General features: G+C 42.3%; 1 protein-coding gene across 3 annotated transcripts in view; it reads left to right on the plus strand.

The window, feature by feature from the left end:
- Positions 1–17,868, plus strand: part of iqsec1b (IQ motif and Sec7 domain ArfGEF 1b) — a 247,316-nt gene that overhangs the window by 189,485 nt on the left and 39,963 nt on the right. Inside the window, exon 1 of one of the 3 annotated variants that reach the window (XM_087840478.1) lies at positions 12,573–12,708. The exons of the other annotated variants lie outside the window; for them this stretch is intronic. Within the exon in view, the coding sequence (XP_087696604.1) occupies positions 12,632–12,708 (77 nt within the window). The 5' untranslated portion in view covers positions 12,573–12,631. Of the gene's footprint in view, positions 1–12,572; positions 12,709–17,868 lie in introns of those variants that run through there. 3 annotated transcript variants of the gene reach the window in all.

Genomic DNA, 17,868 nt, shown 5'->3' on the forward strand with positions numbered 1-17,868 from the left:
TTAAGATATTATTTTTTATCGGCAGAGAATATAATAAGACCTGTCTTCAAATTCATTGCATTTGTGTGTGTGTGTGGTAGAAGTATCGGTTTTTGTACTCTGTATCGGCAAGTACTCAGATCCAAGTATCGGTATCGTATCGGTTTGAAAAAATTGGTATTGTTGCATCCCTAGTCCAAGAAGGAAGTCACAAAAGACAAAGTTTCCTTGGGAGTGGTGATGGTTCACTAATGTTTTTAATGAGATTTCAGATAATAAAAGAAAACCTGTATGTGTGTATGCACTGTTTGAATATAGTCATACACTCTCCAGTGTATATGACCAAGTTTATTGCACAATGAGTTTTCCAGCAATGCTACACAAAATAATAAAAGCACAGAGTAAGGGCTATAAACAAGTACAACATTTCCACAGAAACGCACAAAAAATCACAAATGAACAAAACATGAAAACAGCTGTGAAACCACCACTCAGAGATTCAAACTGACTGCAAACGACCTCAGTGTGACGTTTCCAGGGGTCCATTGTCTCAGATAGGGTCTATGGCTAGTAGATGTGCACAGCTGTGTGGAAGCATGTTTTATGAGCAGCAGGATGAGATGGTAGTGCGACTGGGGAGGGAAGGGTGCAGGTGGTGGACTAGTGGTAATTACTGGGAAGCCCTGCTGCTCAGTTAGTGGTCCCAACACAGCAGTCTGTCTTCTTCTGCGCCCTAATGAAAAGCCTTTTAATATCTGATTAGCTTTTAATGTCACTCTGTGGGAGTGGGTGTGGTCTGGAGACTTTTATTAGAGACTAGGAAAATGGGCCTGCACGCCGGCAGTTTGTCATTTTTGATTGAAGAGCCGAGGGATGCAGGTGGAGCTATAATTACACCGGAGGTCAGTAATGTTTTCATAAGTGTGCGCTTGCATGTTTATGTGCAGCCTTTTATGGTTTCTTCCTAGTCTCCGTTTCAGCCCGCAGAGGTGTCCCTTTGATGGATTGTACAGATAAAGTATTTGATGACACAGGAGAGCTCGGGCCCATTAGAAATTCATAGCAGATTATCCACACAGCTCAAATGAAAATGGACATCAGAGACATAATGGCTGTCGTTGGCATTTTCCACCACTTTCTGTGATATCGTTTCCTTTTCGTGACTTTACCACTCTCATTTTTGAAAACAACAATTCTTCAAAGAGTCGCCAACAATCGTATTGTTCTGCTTGTGCTTCGCGTCGGCAGCTTTCATCCGATCGCCTCTATCAAGTCACGGTGACAAGAGCTCTCTTGCAGAAATGAGCTCTCATGCTGCATCAATACGAGTTGTCTTTGAAGGAAGTCCATGCAAACAATTTGGACTTTTTGTTGTATTCTATTTGTTCTTTTTTCAAAGGTTTGTTTTCACTGCTTGACTAAAACCTCGTCACAGATGTCGCTGAATCATCATTTTTCACCAGAGACAGCACTTTGGAAAGATGCTTTGTAGTGACAGTGCAGAAGCATGCCACACATGTATTTAATATCTGGCTGTGCAAAGCAGCCAGGACTTAAAGGTAGTGGGTTTTTGCTGGGCTGTTTGATTGCCGCTCAGCTGTAGCTGTGTGTGTGTGTGTGCTGTGTGAAATGTGTTCAGCTGTTATGGTGCATCCTGCATACTTGTTAAATATAAATGGCCACCAAACTGATCGTGGCAGGTGAACACTCAAACTCAAAGGAAATTCCTGTCCAAGTCTTTAGTCTTACAAGTTTAGCTTTAATACATTTGCACATGATTCGTTTGCTGACCTGTTTAAACCTGAAACATGGGGTCAAAGAGGTTTTTTTTTAAACACTTACATACTTGATTTGTTTCTAACTTAAGACAATGTCAAAGTCATTTTACACTGCAGGCCACGTACAGCCCACTTTGATCTTATGTGGGTTAGGGTTAGAGCTTGATATGAGAAAAAGAAGTGAAGTTTCAACATTGAGTCTCAGTTTTTCTAGACGATAAAAGAAAATGCTCTGCTCTGTCAGCACCCCTCTTTGGGCTTAAATTGTTAGAAGTAAATGTGTAAAATTAAGAACTCTGTAATTACACAATTTGGTGTAGTATGAATGGCCATGGGGGACATCTTTGTCACTAGGAAAAGCTATAAAACTTGTAAAAAATAGAGTGAAAAGTCCAGAATTTATGTCCTACTTCACATTTTTCAAAGCCATCCAATGAGCCACATTGACTGGGGCCGACTCCTGGGCCTTATGTTTGACATCCCTGGATTAGGCCAATGTATCAGAATCCTGTTGCCCGTGAACTTTCCAAGGTGTACCATTCAAAATAATAAAGAAGCAGAAACATATTTCCTTTAAAACGATAAATATATCCGTGTATCCTCCACGGACTCGTCTTTCAAACAGCCTGCTCTGACTTTTCACAGAGTCACAGCAGCCACAGCGATCATCAATTAGTCACTTGCTTGGTTGATGCTGTTTATGATGCAATCCGTGGATGTCTTCAAGGGGCATCAATTAAGTGAAAGTTACTGGCATGTCTGTTTTGCACAAGGTATCCTTTAGCAGTGCATGATGCACCAGTTTATGCTATTAGTGAGACATATCTGTCACTCCCAGCTCACCTTTTTTCTGCATGCAGGGCCGCTATTGTGATGAGACTTATTTCACCCCAAACCAAGATCTTGTCCTGAATCTACTCTGTCAGAGTAGATTTGAGTGCTTTAATCTCCGCACACAGGGTTTTTTTTGTATATGGGGAAATCTTTTAAATGTTTAAATTTATGTAATGAATGCACACATGCATGGCACATGTTCGATTGCAGACCTGATCTCAGGACTAAAATCTCTCAATAACCAACATCAAGGCACCAATGCTAAAGAATGTCTTCTTCATAATGAAAAGAAGCAGGTAGCATCTGATTAAACTGCATTTCATGAAAACCTGCCATAAGAATATGTCGTATTAGCTAGAGGTGGGAATCACCATACATCCCACGATACGATATTATCACAATACTTAACGCACGATACGATATTATTGCAATTTTTTTTTTATATTTTGCGATATTCAGATTCACACTCAGTCTTTCTCTCATTTCAGTTTTATTGTTGACAAACTGAACGGTTTGTATTACAGTCTAGTCCAACTTAACTGAATCAACCATCTGGTACAATTATAGCTATTCTGAACTATGCAGTTTATGAAAACTATGCAGCCCCTTCAGCAACTGAAGAATTTGAAAGTAAATTAAAGCAAAATATAATTTTACATTAAATAAAAAAGTTTTAAACTTAATTCAAATAAAACATGTCTTAAATTAAAATAAGTAAACTGTCATGTTTATTGCTGCCAAAAAAAAAGTTAAACACATTTGGACAGTGAAGGAATGTCAGGATTCTTGCTCAGAAAAAGGATCAACATGCTCTGAAGTCAGAGCACAAAAACCTTTTTTGTAACAAAATATTGATTTCTGCTGTCCCTGTATCGATACATTATTAGCAAACAAAATATCACGATACTACACAGTATCGATTTTTTCCCCACCCCTAGTATTAGCCCACTGGGCAATCCACTGATCCCTAAGGTTCACGTGGCTTGCGTGTCTTTAGCATACCCTAGTGTGTCAGAACACGTTTGCTCAGACACGGACCAGTTGGAATGGACACAGTGCACGTCTGTTGTGGCCGCTAATATGCAAGCACTGCTTCTATGCAGCAGCATTAAAAATTGCCGCATGAACACACTGATTAATTTATAAGTCATGCGAGAGGGGCATAGGCAGTGCACCCAAAAACAATCCCAGATAAGCTGCACAGTGTGAGAGTTCTTTTCTTCTACACAGACAGATTGTGATTTGCGTGTCTGTGCGTGTAAATGGGTATGAGAGAGAGAGAGAGAGAGAGAGAGAAACTGAGATGCTCCTTTCAGTTCAGGATGAAGAGAAAAAAAAGAGGCCTGAAATATTCGGGGAAGTGGGGATTGGTAGGGGGGGTTGGCTTCTAGTCGTCTCATATCTTATAGAAAGACTTGGAGACTCTTTCCAAAGAATGATTCTGCCATTGTCCCACTCTGGCTCTGCTTTTAAATGATCAGATCATCTCATGAAAACCCCTCCCTACAGTCAGCAGCAGTACATCTGCATTTATGGTTTGTTAGCATCCAAACTGTTATACTGAAGACGTTTCTCTCACAAATCCAGCAGCAGTACGCTTCTTATTGAACTCTCGTACTACATCAGATTTATCTTTAAAGTGATGCATGGCGTCGGGCCATGAGGTGGCACTCAGCTGCCTGACGGTAAACACTCATTAATTCCAGCTCTGCCAGAACACACAAACATCTGCCGTCTGTTGCCGTGGTGACTCAATGGACCCCATCCAGCAGGCACCGTAGTGTGCCTTTCTGCGCACCGTATTTCAGCGCACACAATGCCAGCCGGTCCTGGTACCAGAACAAAGCAGCCGCCTCCTCGTGGCTTGAAGCAGGTCCGCTGTGTGTTAGAGGGAATCCCGGATCCTGCGCAGAGCCTGCTGCTTGCTCACATGTGCGTGGACGGATGTTTAAATGCTTCGACAGGAGCCCTGACGCAGCACAACCCAGGCCCTCGCTGCCTTTCTGCAGACGCCGTCCGTCCTGACATCGCAGGCTGTGGGGCAAGGCCTGGTTTCATTTTCGAGGATTCTCCTCAGATTCTGTTTCCTGTGCAGAGGTGCTTTTCTGAGGAAGTGACTTATCATTTCTATCAGAGTGATAACATCAACCTGCTCTGTGTGAAGTGTCTGCTTAGATTTGTGCAGCTGTTATCAGCTTGAGCTGCTTTATTCATTGTACCACAAAAAGAAAAAGCCACGATTCAATTTGTGGTTCCAGGAGGCCGCTGTGAGAAAGCAGACAAGCTGTGAGCGCTGTCTTTAGTAGCGTGCTGCATCTGGACACCTTAATGTTGTGACAGGCTGTCAGGAGACGGTGTCTTGCTTTCTTACGCCGACTCGTTTCTCTTCGTGGCGTTGAAGCCGACAGTACTGATGTGGTGTCAGAAGTAGTGCCAGCACAACACCAAGCCGCTGGGCTGCGGGCGCCTCTAATGAGCTCCCCTGAGTGGTAAGCAGGCCGATGGAGATGGCCCGTCCTCTCTCCTCCCCCTCGCTCAGCGTGCTCGCCTCTAATTGGTGGGAGAAGAAAAAGGGACTTCACACTAACAGGAGACAAAGCTTTGTTTAAAGTGAGTGAGACAAAAAGTAAAAGAAAAATCTATTTCTGCCTCATGTGAAAGCAGGTCCTCTCACCCCAATTATAATTTCTGGCAAAGGCCCGAGGTTTACGTGGTCCAGCAGGTCCTGAGCCCGAGGAGAAAGACATGGGTGACGCGAGCAGAGTCAGGTGTTCGTTTTGGAAGATGGGAGACTCTGATGTGCCAAATGAATGCTGCTTTTTCACCTAGTTTTAATCACACTGTTGGCTCTTCATGTCAAAGTGCTCCTGATGTACTAAAGGGCGCGATGACTGGAATAATGACGCCCTCTACTGCTCAGTTAGCAACACAGCCAACAGAGGGAAACAAAATCAACAGGGGACCGTGGTACATGTTAGCTCAGCTCAACCACCAAAGGATCCAGAGGGAAACACAGTGAAATGTCTTTATTTTTTATTAATTCTAATAAAGGCATGGCTGTAGTTTAAGAGGTGGAGCAAGCCATTTCTCATATTGTTGCTATGAGACACGTCTGGGCAGTGTTCAGTGTGTGTGTGAATGCAGCTCAAAGCAGAGGCTTGATAACTGCTCAGAGCGTGAAGCTCAGGCAATTATGACATGAAATCTTTGTGTTTCGGTTTATCAAAGCAAGCTCGTGGCAACATTATTCAAAGACATATATTTTAAAAATGTATTTAAGCATTCTGGTGTCACAGTAGCACACCCACGTGTGCCACGATCCAGGGTTTGCAGGAAGAACAGTGTACTAGTGTCATTTGGCTCACCAAATTGTGTGCACGCATCACATTACGTGGATACAAAATGTGCGGAAACAAATTAAATTCTTATGCAAAGTGTGCCGAAGTATTAGCAAGAAGAAAAATGGATGCTTAAATAAATTAAAAGGCCTGGTGTGTTGATTCTGTTGATCATCCATATTTATTAGGCATTTAGTCCATCAGTTGCACAGCCAAATTAAATTGCTGCTTGGGGGCCAAAAATGAGCTGCTGGGTTCTTTTGCTCTCTGTTATCTTTAGAAGCTGATTTTTAAAACACCAACGATGCACAAGCAGTAAGTTAGCGTCCAATAAAATTCCTTTCTCAGGTTAGTCATATATGAATTTCTCCACAAAAACCTATGAAGCTACAAACATTTTACATTTACTGTGGTTATAGTTGATTATCATACACATTCAGAGTCAGAGAGTGTTTATTATATTGATCTCTGAGTGTATCGGAGCCTCGTGAAAGATTGGTGACCTGTCCGGGGTGGCCCCTGCCTTTCACCTCAGCCTTCATCAGGATGAAATTGCAGCTCTGGATTGTTTGCCCGGTGTGGAAATATTAATTGAAAACCACACAAAAGTACTTACAGTGTACGCTTCACTGGACTACACTGTGCTACTATGTCCTGAAGCACTGTTACCATAGTGTGAACCCGGAGCTTCAGAGAAACCAGTCTTGATCATTTAAAACGCTCTGTTACATCAACTATTTCTCAAGGCTGTGCCTCTGTTATGTAACTCCTACATCTGCCCAGCTCTAATTACAAACCCCGTCTGAGCTGTCTCAAGGATGTCACGCCTAAAACTTTTCCTTGATCTTCTTCTGTATGGCACTGTCTTTACTTCTGTTCCACTCTCTCTCTCGCGCGTTTCTGAGATCACTCTGTGTCCGCACATTAGTTGTCATGCATTCAAGGCCGTTTTTCAGAAGTTGGCTGGACAAAATAAACTCTCATTTCCTGTGTAAATGCCTTCCATTCAAATGCATTCACACTGAGCTTGAAAATGGTCGGCCAACATAAACTTTAACCTGCCTATTTGTGTCTGGATTAATCTTTGTATTCAGTAAATGCCTGCAGTAATTCTGTTCTCAACTCTGAGATGATGCATTCACGTTTCTTTTCTTTAATTCAATCCAAAGTTTAGAAATCCAAAAATATTACACAAAATATATCAAACAAAATGTAAAAAATCAGCACGTTGCTAATCAGCTAATGTTTGGATTTATTCATCACAAACCTGTGATCATGAGTCTTACTGTGCAAAAATGATGATTGGCTAATTTCATATGAATCTTAGTGCTGGCTGCTTCAGGCCAGTTTAGCACGGTGGCTGCTGTCACTCCAAGGTGCTTTGCAACCCACCTCAACCCTTTATATTATCCATGCTATGTCATATCGTGGTTGTTGATATCTGCTCTATTTTTAAAGGGAGTTTTGTTGCTTCTCTCCCTGCGTTTTGGCCTTCAGGGTATGAAATTGGATAGGTGTGGAAGTCTTTGAACAGAGCTGTAAAACCAAATATGTATAACTGCCATATAGTTAATTTAGCCCAGACCCAGAACTTAGCCATTGAGCTTAGCTATCAATGCTAACATCAAACACAGCAGTAACAAAGCAATCCCCCCCCTCATGCCAACACTGAAGTTCTGTTTTGGTACAAAGTAAAATAGTTTGGCGGTCATCCTGATATAATCTGTTCTTGTTTCTAAGAACTGCTGTTTTAGCAAAGTGAATGTGCTGCTCTAAAATTATGCAGTACTTAGATAGTCAAGACTTGGTGGAGTGGTTTCAGATCAGGTTTCTTCTTCCTCCTTTCTTCTTCTACTTTTGCTTCTACTTCTTTCACCTGCTCCCTTCAGGGGTCACCACAGGGGATCATCTGGCTCCATTCACAACAACCCCAACATCCTCCTTCATAACATCAACTCTCTGCATGTCACTACATGCAAGAACCCCCTCTGTGGTCTTCCTCTTTTCCTCCTGCCTGGCAGTTCCGTCTTCAACATCCTTTGTCCAATATATCCACTATCCCTGCTCTGCACATGTCCAGACCATTTCAGTCATTCCTCCTCCAAACTGCTCAACCTGTGCCTGTGATGTACTCTTGGTTGTTCTGATTGGAAACCTGAACATCTTAACCTCTTCAGCTCTGCCACCTCCAGCTCAGCCTCATGACTCTTTGGTAGTTCCACCATCTCTGAACCACAGACCATAGCAGGTCTCACTACCATCTTGTGGTCCCAGATCAGGCACTGGCTCTGAATTTTTCCTCAAACTGCCAAATAGGACAAGAAACATCCAAGAATCTCTTCTATCTGAAGTCAGAGCTACATTATTTTTTTTTATACATAAAACACATAAATAGGAGCCTCTTTCTTGCACATAGAAACTTAAACTGGATTCAAACAGGAAAGTCTTACCATATACTAAAAATATATACTTTTTAAAAATTGCACTTTTTAAAAATTATCAGCCTTTTCCAGCTAGATTTAAAAGGCTGAAAGATCTCTGTGGCTTTCTTCGTGCTCTTCCTCTGGTTTGTTCTGCAACATTTGAAACGCTGCCGCTGATGCCTGTGATGTCACAGGCTGTCCTGCTTTCAGAGGCTTATGGAGAAACGATAACAAGCTCCTTTATCCTCATTAGCGCCATTACATTATGACGTAGCCTCTAGCTATTGTTGTCTTTCTCCGTCTCCCCTTTGTTTTCCTTCCCTCTCCTGCCCGTCCCTGCCTGAGACACAACCAGCCAGACGAGGTGTATCTTAGTTAACTTTGTCTGCAGAAGAGACACGTGAGGAAAGCATAACATTGTCGAGGAAATCTCAGGGCTGCCTGCTACAACTCATTTGCTCTACAAACTACATTTGCTCAAGAGAAAGGTGCTAAAAGCAACTCATGAGTGTCTCTTTAAAACAGATATTCTGACATACATTAGATGGACATGTAAAATCAAATCAATGTTTCTGACCCAGAGCTTATTCCATATCTTTTTATGCAGTCTGTGCTTGTGACTGTGCACATACAGTTTTTCCCTAACTGAACAGCAACTTCTAAGACTGAGAAATGAAGCTTGTGTGGAAGTTGAAATAGCTGCTGTGAGGCTGACTGCATCATTCCCCACAGAAAGCTCATAGGAGTTATTCTTAAACTTGTTCAGGCTCGAATTTGTGCATTATTATATTCGGGCTCCGTTGAGTGTCAGATGGGATCGTGCTAGGCTTTTGTTAGCTCAGCTAATACCTCTCTGAACTCGACCTCTCCCTCGTGTAAGGCTGTTTGTGGCTTTTGGAGCATTTTAGTGGAAATAATTTGACCTGCTGTGAGGTTAAACTCATCCATGCTTCAGGTTTTCTGACTAAAATCCTAGCATTGTATTAGCCTGTTAGCGCTACATAGGTAGGTATATGTACTCCAAATCCACCCGTTTGCCCTGTCTTTCTGTTTTTGCTGTCTTGAGTTTTATCTTTTAGAAACAGCAAACTAAAACCATGATTTGATTCAGTAATCTGGCTTTCTTCAAGGTGCTGTCATGTCGGTGTCACTTGTTCGCAGGTTGAATTATTTGAAGCTACTAGCAGTTATTTTTATTCTTGCTGCAGGGAACACGCTGGTGTAAACAGCTAAGGCAGATTCTCTTTTTTTGGCAGCACATGGAAGAGAAATATTTAAACCTAGGTGATGTGATCTAAACTGGGACGCCACCTGTCAGGAGGAGCCATTAGTGGGAAATCCCATTACTAGTAATCCTATAGGCCCAGTGATAGGAGCACAGTAAGTAGTCTCCACTCTCTCCTTATGTCGGTTTCTCGTGGCCTCGCTGTATAAACAGTAGTGGCCACAAGCCTGTGAGTGCCAGTCTTGGAAGAGGGCATGACCCCTGGCAAACTTTCTGCAAGTGGACAGAGAAACGAGCTCAGGATATTAATGCCGTTCAATGCCAGCTGCAGTTCATTGTCGAAACAGTGAGTCGTACACTCTCAGAAGCTCCTTCATTTAAAAAAAGAATGCTTCTCTCCGTTAGTCTGTTTAATTGACTTCCATCGTCTGTCAGATACAGGACTGCGTGCTTCATCACCACCTTTCAGCCAGTTTTGTCAGCTTCAGCAGTGCTTATCACCTCACAGTTTTAGCTAAATTTAGAGCATTGGCTTAATGCCATGCTGCTGTGTTATTGTTGTTGATGGTGGTGGTGTTGTAGTAATGGGTTTCAGCTGAGCATAGAAACCAAGTAGAGCTCAAAGTCTTTACTAATGGTAGTACTTAACTTTAGTAATGATTTGGAGGTATTTTCAATTCAGATACTTTGGGTTATTATCCAAAAAGTAGCATTATCTCACAGCTAGAAGGCAGCTGGTTCAAACCTCCTGGTAGGTAAAGGCCTTTCTGTGTGTTTCTTTGTGAGTTTCCACAGTTGAGTTGTTACGTTATCTGGTAATTCAAAATTTGCCATGAGTGTAATACAAGGTAGATAAATTGCTCAAGTGCGTGGATTCACAAATGCATGTAAAAAAGGTAATATGGCTTTTTAAATACCGCTTCATTCCAATCCACAAATAGTCAAAGTTCTTAAATAAAAGCATTTAAAATTGGTCAAATCACAAAAGGTTACCAATGTGCCAAATAGGGCTGGGTATCGTCACTGATTTCTAGAATCTATTCGATTCACGATTCGATTCAATTCGATTCGATTCAATTCGATTTGAATCTGGGAAATTTTGACAGCCAGAAATATTATAATTCAGATCAGTGCATTTACATATTTTTGTATCTATAAAAAGGAAGCTGACACTTGTGAGACTTTATCAAAGGTGTGAGCATCACAGCAGAGGCCTTTGTGTCAAAGTAGCTGAAGATAAAACACAGAAAAACATGAAGGCGATTTTCCTGGCCTGGGATTTTATAAAAATATTCCACAGTACATCAAAAACGAAAGAAAACCATTAATCAACACATGAACATTACCTCTGAAGTTACAGCGGTTTTATTACAGACACAGCAAAGTGTTTTGCATTTTGCATAATTTTAAAAAGTTTAAATTTGTTCAGTATTGAACGGCAGAAATTAGGTTTTCTTTTCAGAAGTATGTAAAACGGGAAAAAAAATGTCGGCCAACAGCGCTGTAAACAACGGCAGTCTTGTGCGTAACAAGCAAGCAAATAATGAAGAAAACAGATTTTTAGACGGGAAACTGTTCTTGAAGTACACAGAGAGAGAGAGAGAGAGAGAGCTGTGCATCGTGGTCGAAGCAAAACAGCAAAACTGAGAGTGAATTCATGACGATGTTTATAGTGTAGTTTGGATCTTCTTTTGCTCCTGGTTCGGTCAATAATGTTTGGAGAGAGATCAAACTAACAGCTTTAGAATCAGTGCAAAAAGGGTGTAAACACAAAGCGCGGACCCGCCAACAGATCAGAATCAGCGAGCTGTCGGCTTTCAGCCCCGACTGTGAGAAAGGCGACATCTAACTGATTCTGATCCGCGGGTTTTGTCTTTGTGCAGAATCCGTGTTCCTGCTCTCATTTACTGTCTTAGCTGTTTGGTAGTTGTTGAAATTTTGTGAGATTTCACCTGAGATTCTGGCATTTCGGGCAAAATAAATTTATATTAAAAAATCGATTCAGGATTTTAATGAATCGATTTTACGTTATCCAAGCCAGAATCGATTTTAATCGATAAATCGATTATAAAAACCCACCCCTAGTGCCAAAGCATCCTGACCACCTGAGTAGCTAATATGCTGACAGTCTTTGCATGCAGCCAAATTACCTCTAACCGATCACAGGTCTCCTAGAGTCCAGGCCTCGAAGATTCCTCTATCTATCTGGTGCCAAGACATTAGCAGAACATCCTATAGGTCATGTAAGCTGTGACTTAGAATGGGATGAGACTTATTCCAACACTTCCTCCAACATCCTGCTGCTGTTGATGGTAAGTCACACCACCGTCAGAATGTGGTCTCTCTACTGTCGAGTTACCATCATGTGAACTTTGCAGTTTGGGTCCTGCCTGTTTCAATCATATCTTTATACCTGCTGATTGATCCCACATACAACATGGAGGTAATATTTTTTTTGTTTTGGCTCAATGGAGTAAATATACACTTTTTTTCTCCAAGCAAGCTATCAGATAATTCACAATATCAAACTCAGAGGCTTACTCAGCAAAAACAGATCATTTCTTGTTCAGTCATAGGGATAAAATTCCCCATCTTCCCAGAAGAATCACTGATGTTTACGCCTCTTTATTTCCCACTTTGCTGTCTGCATGTTTCCCTGCAATCAAACTCGGAGCAGTTCATCTCATTAATTACCGCACAATCGCCCAGAGGGGAGAATAAGCCGGTGCATGAAAAGGCTGCACGCACTCAGGTCTCAGTGCTGCCTCCCTCTCCCTCGCTCTCTGTCAGTGTGAAGGACTAGGTGCAGAGAAAAACCTTGACCTTGCTGTGCTGCCAGCGAGCGGCAAGGACTTGCCGGGCTGCGTCAGGCTGGACACACAACTCCACTGAGAGGGAGGGAGTGAGTGGGGGTTAGAGAGAGAGAAACAGAGTTAGAGAAAGGGAATAGAGGAGGGGCTATGCTGAGAGAGTGACAGAAAGTGGTGGTGTTGAGGGGACTCAGAGTACAGCAGGGCCCGAGCTGTCTCTCTCTCTCTCTGAAGCTGGAGGTGAATGTGGAAGGATGGTCCCCTGCCTTCACGCTGCCAGTGTCGACCATATGCCGGGCTGCTCGCTGTCTCTCCCTGCCGGTAGGGCTGCTTCTCCTCGTGCTTCTGTTATTTTCATTTTCTGTCATGTCATACCTGCATATTGGCCTAGCTGGGACTGCTTTTTCTTCTTTTCTAATCTTTGGAGTGTGTGTGAGGTGAGAGCAGAGACGGAGAAAGAGAGTGCTTGCAGGCTACGCATGATCTTGTTTACACCCGCTGCCTGAGCAGGTGTCTGGCAGGGATGACTGCAGCAGCTGCAAATGCACTGTGCCCACCCCCCACCCTACGCCCCGCCACTTCCACCCTCGCTCATCACTCCCTCTTCCCATCTCTCTCGAATAGTCTGATGTCATGGCAGCTGATGTTTGCTGCCTGCTGCTCGGGGTTGAAGGGACAGTCCAACTTCTCAGACAGCGCCTGGACTGTTGTTGTCCTTTATCTCTCCCCCCCCCCCATCTCCTCTCCCTCTATGCAGAGGCAGACGTGTCCTCCGAGCAGCCTTGCAAAGCAGGGGTTGTGCACTTGTTGTTGATGTTTTTTCTCTTTGGTGTTGTCTTTAACTCTGCTGCATCCCGGTTCTACTTTTGCTGAGCGCAGGCATCCGTGTGATGAATTCCTATTGATCATTTAAACAGACCCAGGAATAGTTCATTACATCAGGCTTCTCTCTGCTGACCTAGACAGCATTCAGCGTACAAAGTGGACAGACTCCTGTGCCATACTAACCATTACTGCAAATGAGATGGAGGGTCCTCAGCAGTCGCTCCCCTCTGCCTTGTACCAGTACTCATTGGCTTGCATGTCTTAATACGGTTTAATAATATTAATTCAATATTAATTCATCCTGCTTTGGCCCGCAGCACAGGATTACGTCTAACTTGTGTGATTTTTTTTTTCCCCTGTATGTAGCCTGACAGCCCACATCCAGGGCTTTCAGGCTCTGAGGCCAGAACTGTTTTTTCGGTTCTTGGTTTCTGTCCTCAGGGGCAGGATTTTCAGGTTGGGTAGATTATGCAGCATTAAGCTGCTTGGTATCAGATAATTCTACAATGATGAAATCCTCTAGGGTTATGAATTAAAATGGGTTGAGCTCTGCCGTTGTGTTGCACTCATGAGAGTGTTTGTGACTCTACACTTTTTTTAGGGTTTAGATTCAGTGCATCACAGCTGTTGCTAAACAGGAAATTTGTTGCCTCGTCCAACGTTTAGGAAGACATTTCCTGCCTGCTTTGAATCTGCAGCTCGGGTGCAGAAAAAAAAGCGGATGGTGCCATAAGTGTTCTGAGAAGAAATCACTCCAAGAGTGAAGCACGCAGAAGGGTTTAGGCTGTTTTTTAATGCAAACTACATCAGCGAGTGCTCGATAAATCACAGGCTCATCAAAAGGAGGATGAATCAAAGGAGGTGAAAAGGAGCCAGGAAGCTTTGACAAGCTCCTGATGACTCATCTTGCATATGATTTGAAAGGCATTAGGTATGGGCCCGGACAGAGGCTCACTCTGCTGGCCCATCAGTCATTATCACTCCAAGGAGACTCCACTCCAGGATAATGATTCTGATTGGAGTCATCAGAGCCACATTTGTTCTCATCTTCAAATTTGAGTTGCCCTCTTTGTGTTTGGTCAAGTGAATTATATGCAGCAAGAATGCTAGAGTGATATCACTCAAAGAATCCTGAACAGAAATGTTGAGAGATTTTTCAGATTGTAGTTACTCTTTACATTTTTGCACATGCACAGTCCAACCTTTCTCATTCGCAGAGTGTCATTGACCATTTGGTCAAAGCATGTGGTCTGCCAGTTTATGCACACAAGATGTCCTTCAGTGGTGGAGCGTGATGCACAGGGTGAGACAGGCCTTTCCCTCCAAACTGGTGCAGGCTCACTGTGAAGGGAACACTTCAGCCCAAACTTGTTCAAGTCCAAGCCATCATGTTTTGGAACCACCACAACTTCCCATTCTTGTTGTCTTTTTTATTGCCGTGCTTGACGACAACTCGTGACTTTTGACCCCTGCATGGTTCTAGAGAACAGGCACACAGATGGCCTTATGGTGGCCGTGCACATCTGATTGTTGTGTTGCTAATTGATTGGCTCTACGTTATACCTGAGGATGTGGGCATTACTGTTTAGACGAGAAAGTACGAGTCTTTGTATACACACAATTCTCCACCTCTCAAATGCCCAGTGATAAGACGTATGGTTCCAGCCAGTCCGCCATAGAGATTACAGCCTGTTTATGCCTGCCCAGCATTGGTCCACTGAGTCTCTAGGATTGGTGTCAACAGGCTGCCATAAAGCCCAATAACATGTGGCAGGGAAAGGCTGCAGGGGATTATTATGCTGGTGCTCACCTCGTCTCTTCCTATTATTACCACAATTACTGTCAGCAGCTATAACAGGGGTTCTTGAGATGCTCTAAATTGTGAACGATTGTGTGTCATAGTGATTTAGTTTCACTACTACAACAAGCAGTGTCGTTAATTACAACGCATTTTTGATGCAGAATGGCAAACCCACTACAGGAATGAGTACTCTGCATGCTGTAACAGGCTGCCGGTTTCCTGTGGGATGAAATCAGGCCTTTAAATAAAGGGTGGTTTAAGGGGGGGGAGTGACAATCAAGTAAAAAAGAAAGTTTTTAACCTACTCTGTGTCGTCCTGTGAAAAATATAGTATATCCCATTATTCTGTATCATTTTCTCACCTCACTATGGAGCAATCTTGTTTTTGCCATGTTGCTTCAGTTCATTGACATTTGCAGGGATTTGTACATGCACAGCTCTCTTATGGTCCTGATACAGCATTTCAGTCATGTTGAGAAATGGAAGCAGTAACAGTATGCTTAGGTTTCTGCAGACCATGCAGACTCCTGTGTAAACTTTCTTCTTCAAATTACTGTGTTTTTCTTGTTGGGTGTGTAACCTTGCAAAGGAGATTCCTCCATTTGATCTGTTTTTGATATGCTCGTGGTCTAAGTCCCCCTTCATCCCTAACCCTAGTTCTAATCCTAACCCTACATGAAAGTGTAAATTGTCTTAGGAAAACCATTTATCAAAGTCCAGAAAAGCAGGGGAAAAACAAAACAGCAAATATTCAAAATAAAACTTGGGTGTTTGTTTACCCAAACCTAAATGAACCTAAACTCATATATGGCAAAAAAAAACCCCAAAAAAGAACAAAAAAAGAACAAAAAACCCCAAAAAAAACCCAAAACAAAAGACATTCATAAACTTCTTTCAAAATGTGCAAACACACTGTAAAGACATACAAGTGAAGCTTGTTTTTGTGACTGTTTAATGATTCAAATAAATCCACACTGTACCTCTGTGTTGTTGCAAACATAAAGTGAATGGAGCTTTCATAGCGGGCATACTTTTCCTGTATTCTCGCCAAGGAAAATGGGAATACGATTGTGTGCTTTGCATTTAGGATCAGTGGAAAATCTCCTCACACGCTTTGTGTGCTGCTTAAGATTATCTATCCCTGTGTCAGTGTGAACCATGTGGTTCTATCCCGGTTCATTTGTCCAGATGCTTAAGCTGAGGTAACTTACTGGCCCTCTGGGAATTAATGCACTGATCATGAATTGTAATATCTCATGTTCTCTGTCCCCTTGCACCCTGTCATTTCTCTGAGTTAGTTGAAATGTTATTGTTGAGTTATAAAGCACAGTGTATCCTGAGCATGTGGTGTGAAAAGTTGGAACTGTTTTTTTCCATTTGTACTCTAGGTCTGCACCAGATTGGCCATGGTGACTGTGGCTTGGCAGCTGGGTTTTCCACATTTCTACTCAAGGAAAACACTTCCAGAGGTGCAGCTAGTCAGCTTCCAATTGCTGGAATATGAAGAGAGAGGATGTACCGCTGGATGTAATGCTTAAAAGAAAGACTTATTAGAGCTGTTGGAATTTCATGATAAGCAAATAGCAGCTCATTTGCAGACTCATTTTTGTCTCAAATGAGACTTGATGTGATTCTTAAGGCAGACTGAGGTCAGATAGGCAAATAATTTCAGCCATGTGCTTTGTGCTCTACATCAAGTAGGTGACCTTCATTGAATATGGATTTTCAAATAGATTCCTAACTGGAATTAAAACTGCTAAATGAAGAATATAATGCTCTTAAATGCTTAATTGATGCACCCAACTGGACGTTCAGCAGCTGAAACAGTTGTGTGAGACATTTACAATCTCTATTTAGTCTAAGAAATGTTAGCCATTTTCTCAGACCCAGAAAAACATGTTTGTTGGAATTAATTAATGACAAAATTTAGATTTCTTTTTGAGCGTGATGAGTTTTAGCACCCAGCTGCTGGAGTTGGCATGAAATTCACGCTTGTTGTTAAAGATCCAGTCCAGTCCACATTCATCTCTTATTTCCAGCTTAGTACAATTTAGGATGAACTGAGGGTTGTACTGAGCCTGAAACATTGTTTTATTTCCCCTGTTTTAAAGCAAGCTTCCATCCCATTGGCTGTCCTTTACACACAAAAGTTTAAAACAAAGGTAGGCGGGGCTTTAGTGCAATCAGCCAAGCTGTGTGAAAATGTGCATATGAGACACTCCCAGTTTGTATGAAATAGAGAACAGAGTTGAGAAAAAACTGAACTAAAAGATAAACATGAATTAATTTGGTTTAAAATAATAAAAAATGCATGAAAAATAAACTTTGCTGAGAATCATCACAGTTTTTAAGTTTTAAAGAAGTGCAATGACAGTCTCACAGCACCATAGCAAAGATGAACCGTTGCTAATTTGGTGTCAAAATGTCACAGTTCTGTGGGGGGGCTCATTAGGGGATGGAACAATTTTGAGTTTGTACTCAAGATATGATTTCTTGAATATGGGAAATTTCAGAATCAGTTCAGTAGATCATGGTGATAATCTCACTTCTTGGAAAGAAAATGTCATGTTGTTAAGCGTACACGTAACCTTGTGAAGGGAGGGGGTGGATGGATGTGCCTGGCAATCGTGTTCAAACCTACAGGTCTTATCAGGCCATTCAGCTGCCTGCTTGGAAAGATATTCAAATGTTTTATTCATAGTCTCAGGAGACAGAAAAGATGATTGTCTTCTGGGAATTCTTGCTGCTGGGAATCCACCTCAGTAAGGGATTTTTTTTAGAAAACAGCCACTAGTCATCGGTACCTCACAGTCTGCTTTTTCCACCAAACACTTCAGAACTCTAGTTGACAAATA

The sequence above is a fragment of the Neolamprologus brichardi genome, chromosome 5 (assembly GCF_056152115.1).
Source record: "Neolamprologus brichardi isolate AB-2024 chromosome 5, ASM5615211v1, whole genome shotgun sequence".
Taxonomy (NCBI): Eukaryota; Metazoa; Chordata; class Actinopteri; order Cichliformes; family Cichlidae; genus Neolamprologus; species Neolamprologus brichardi.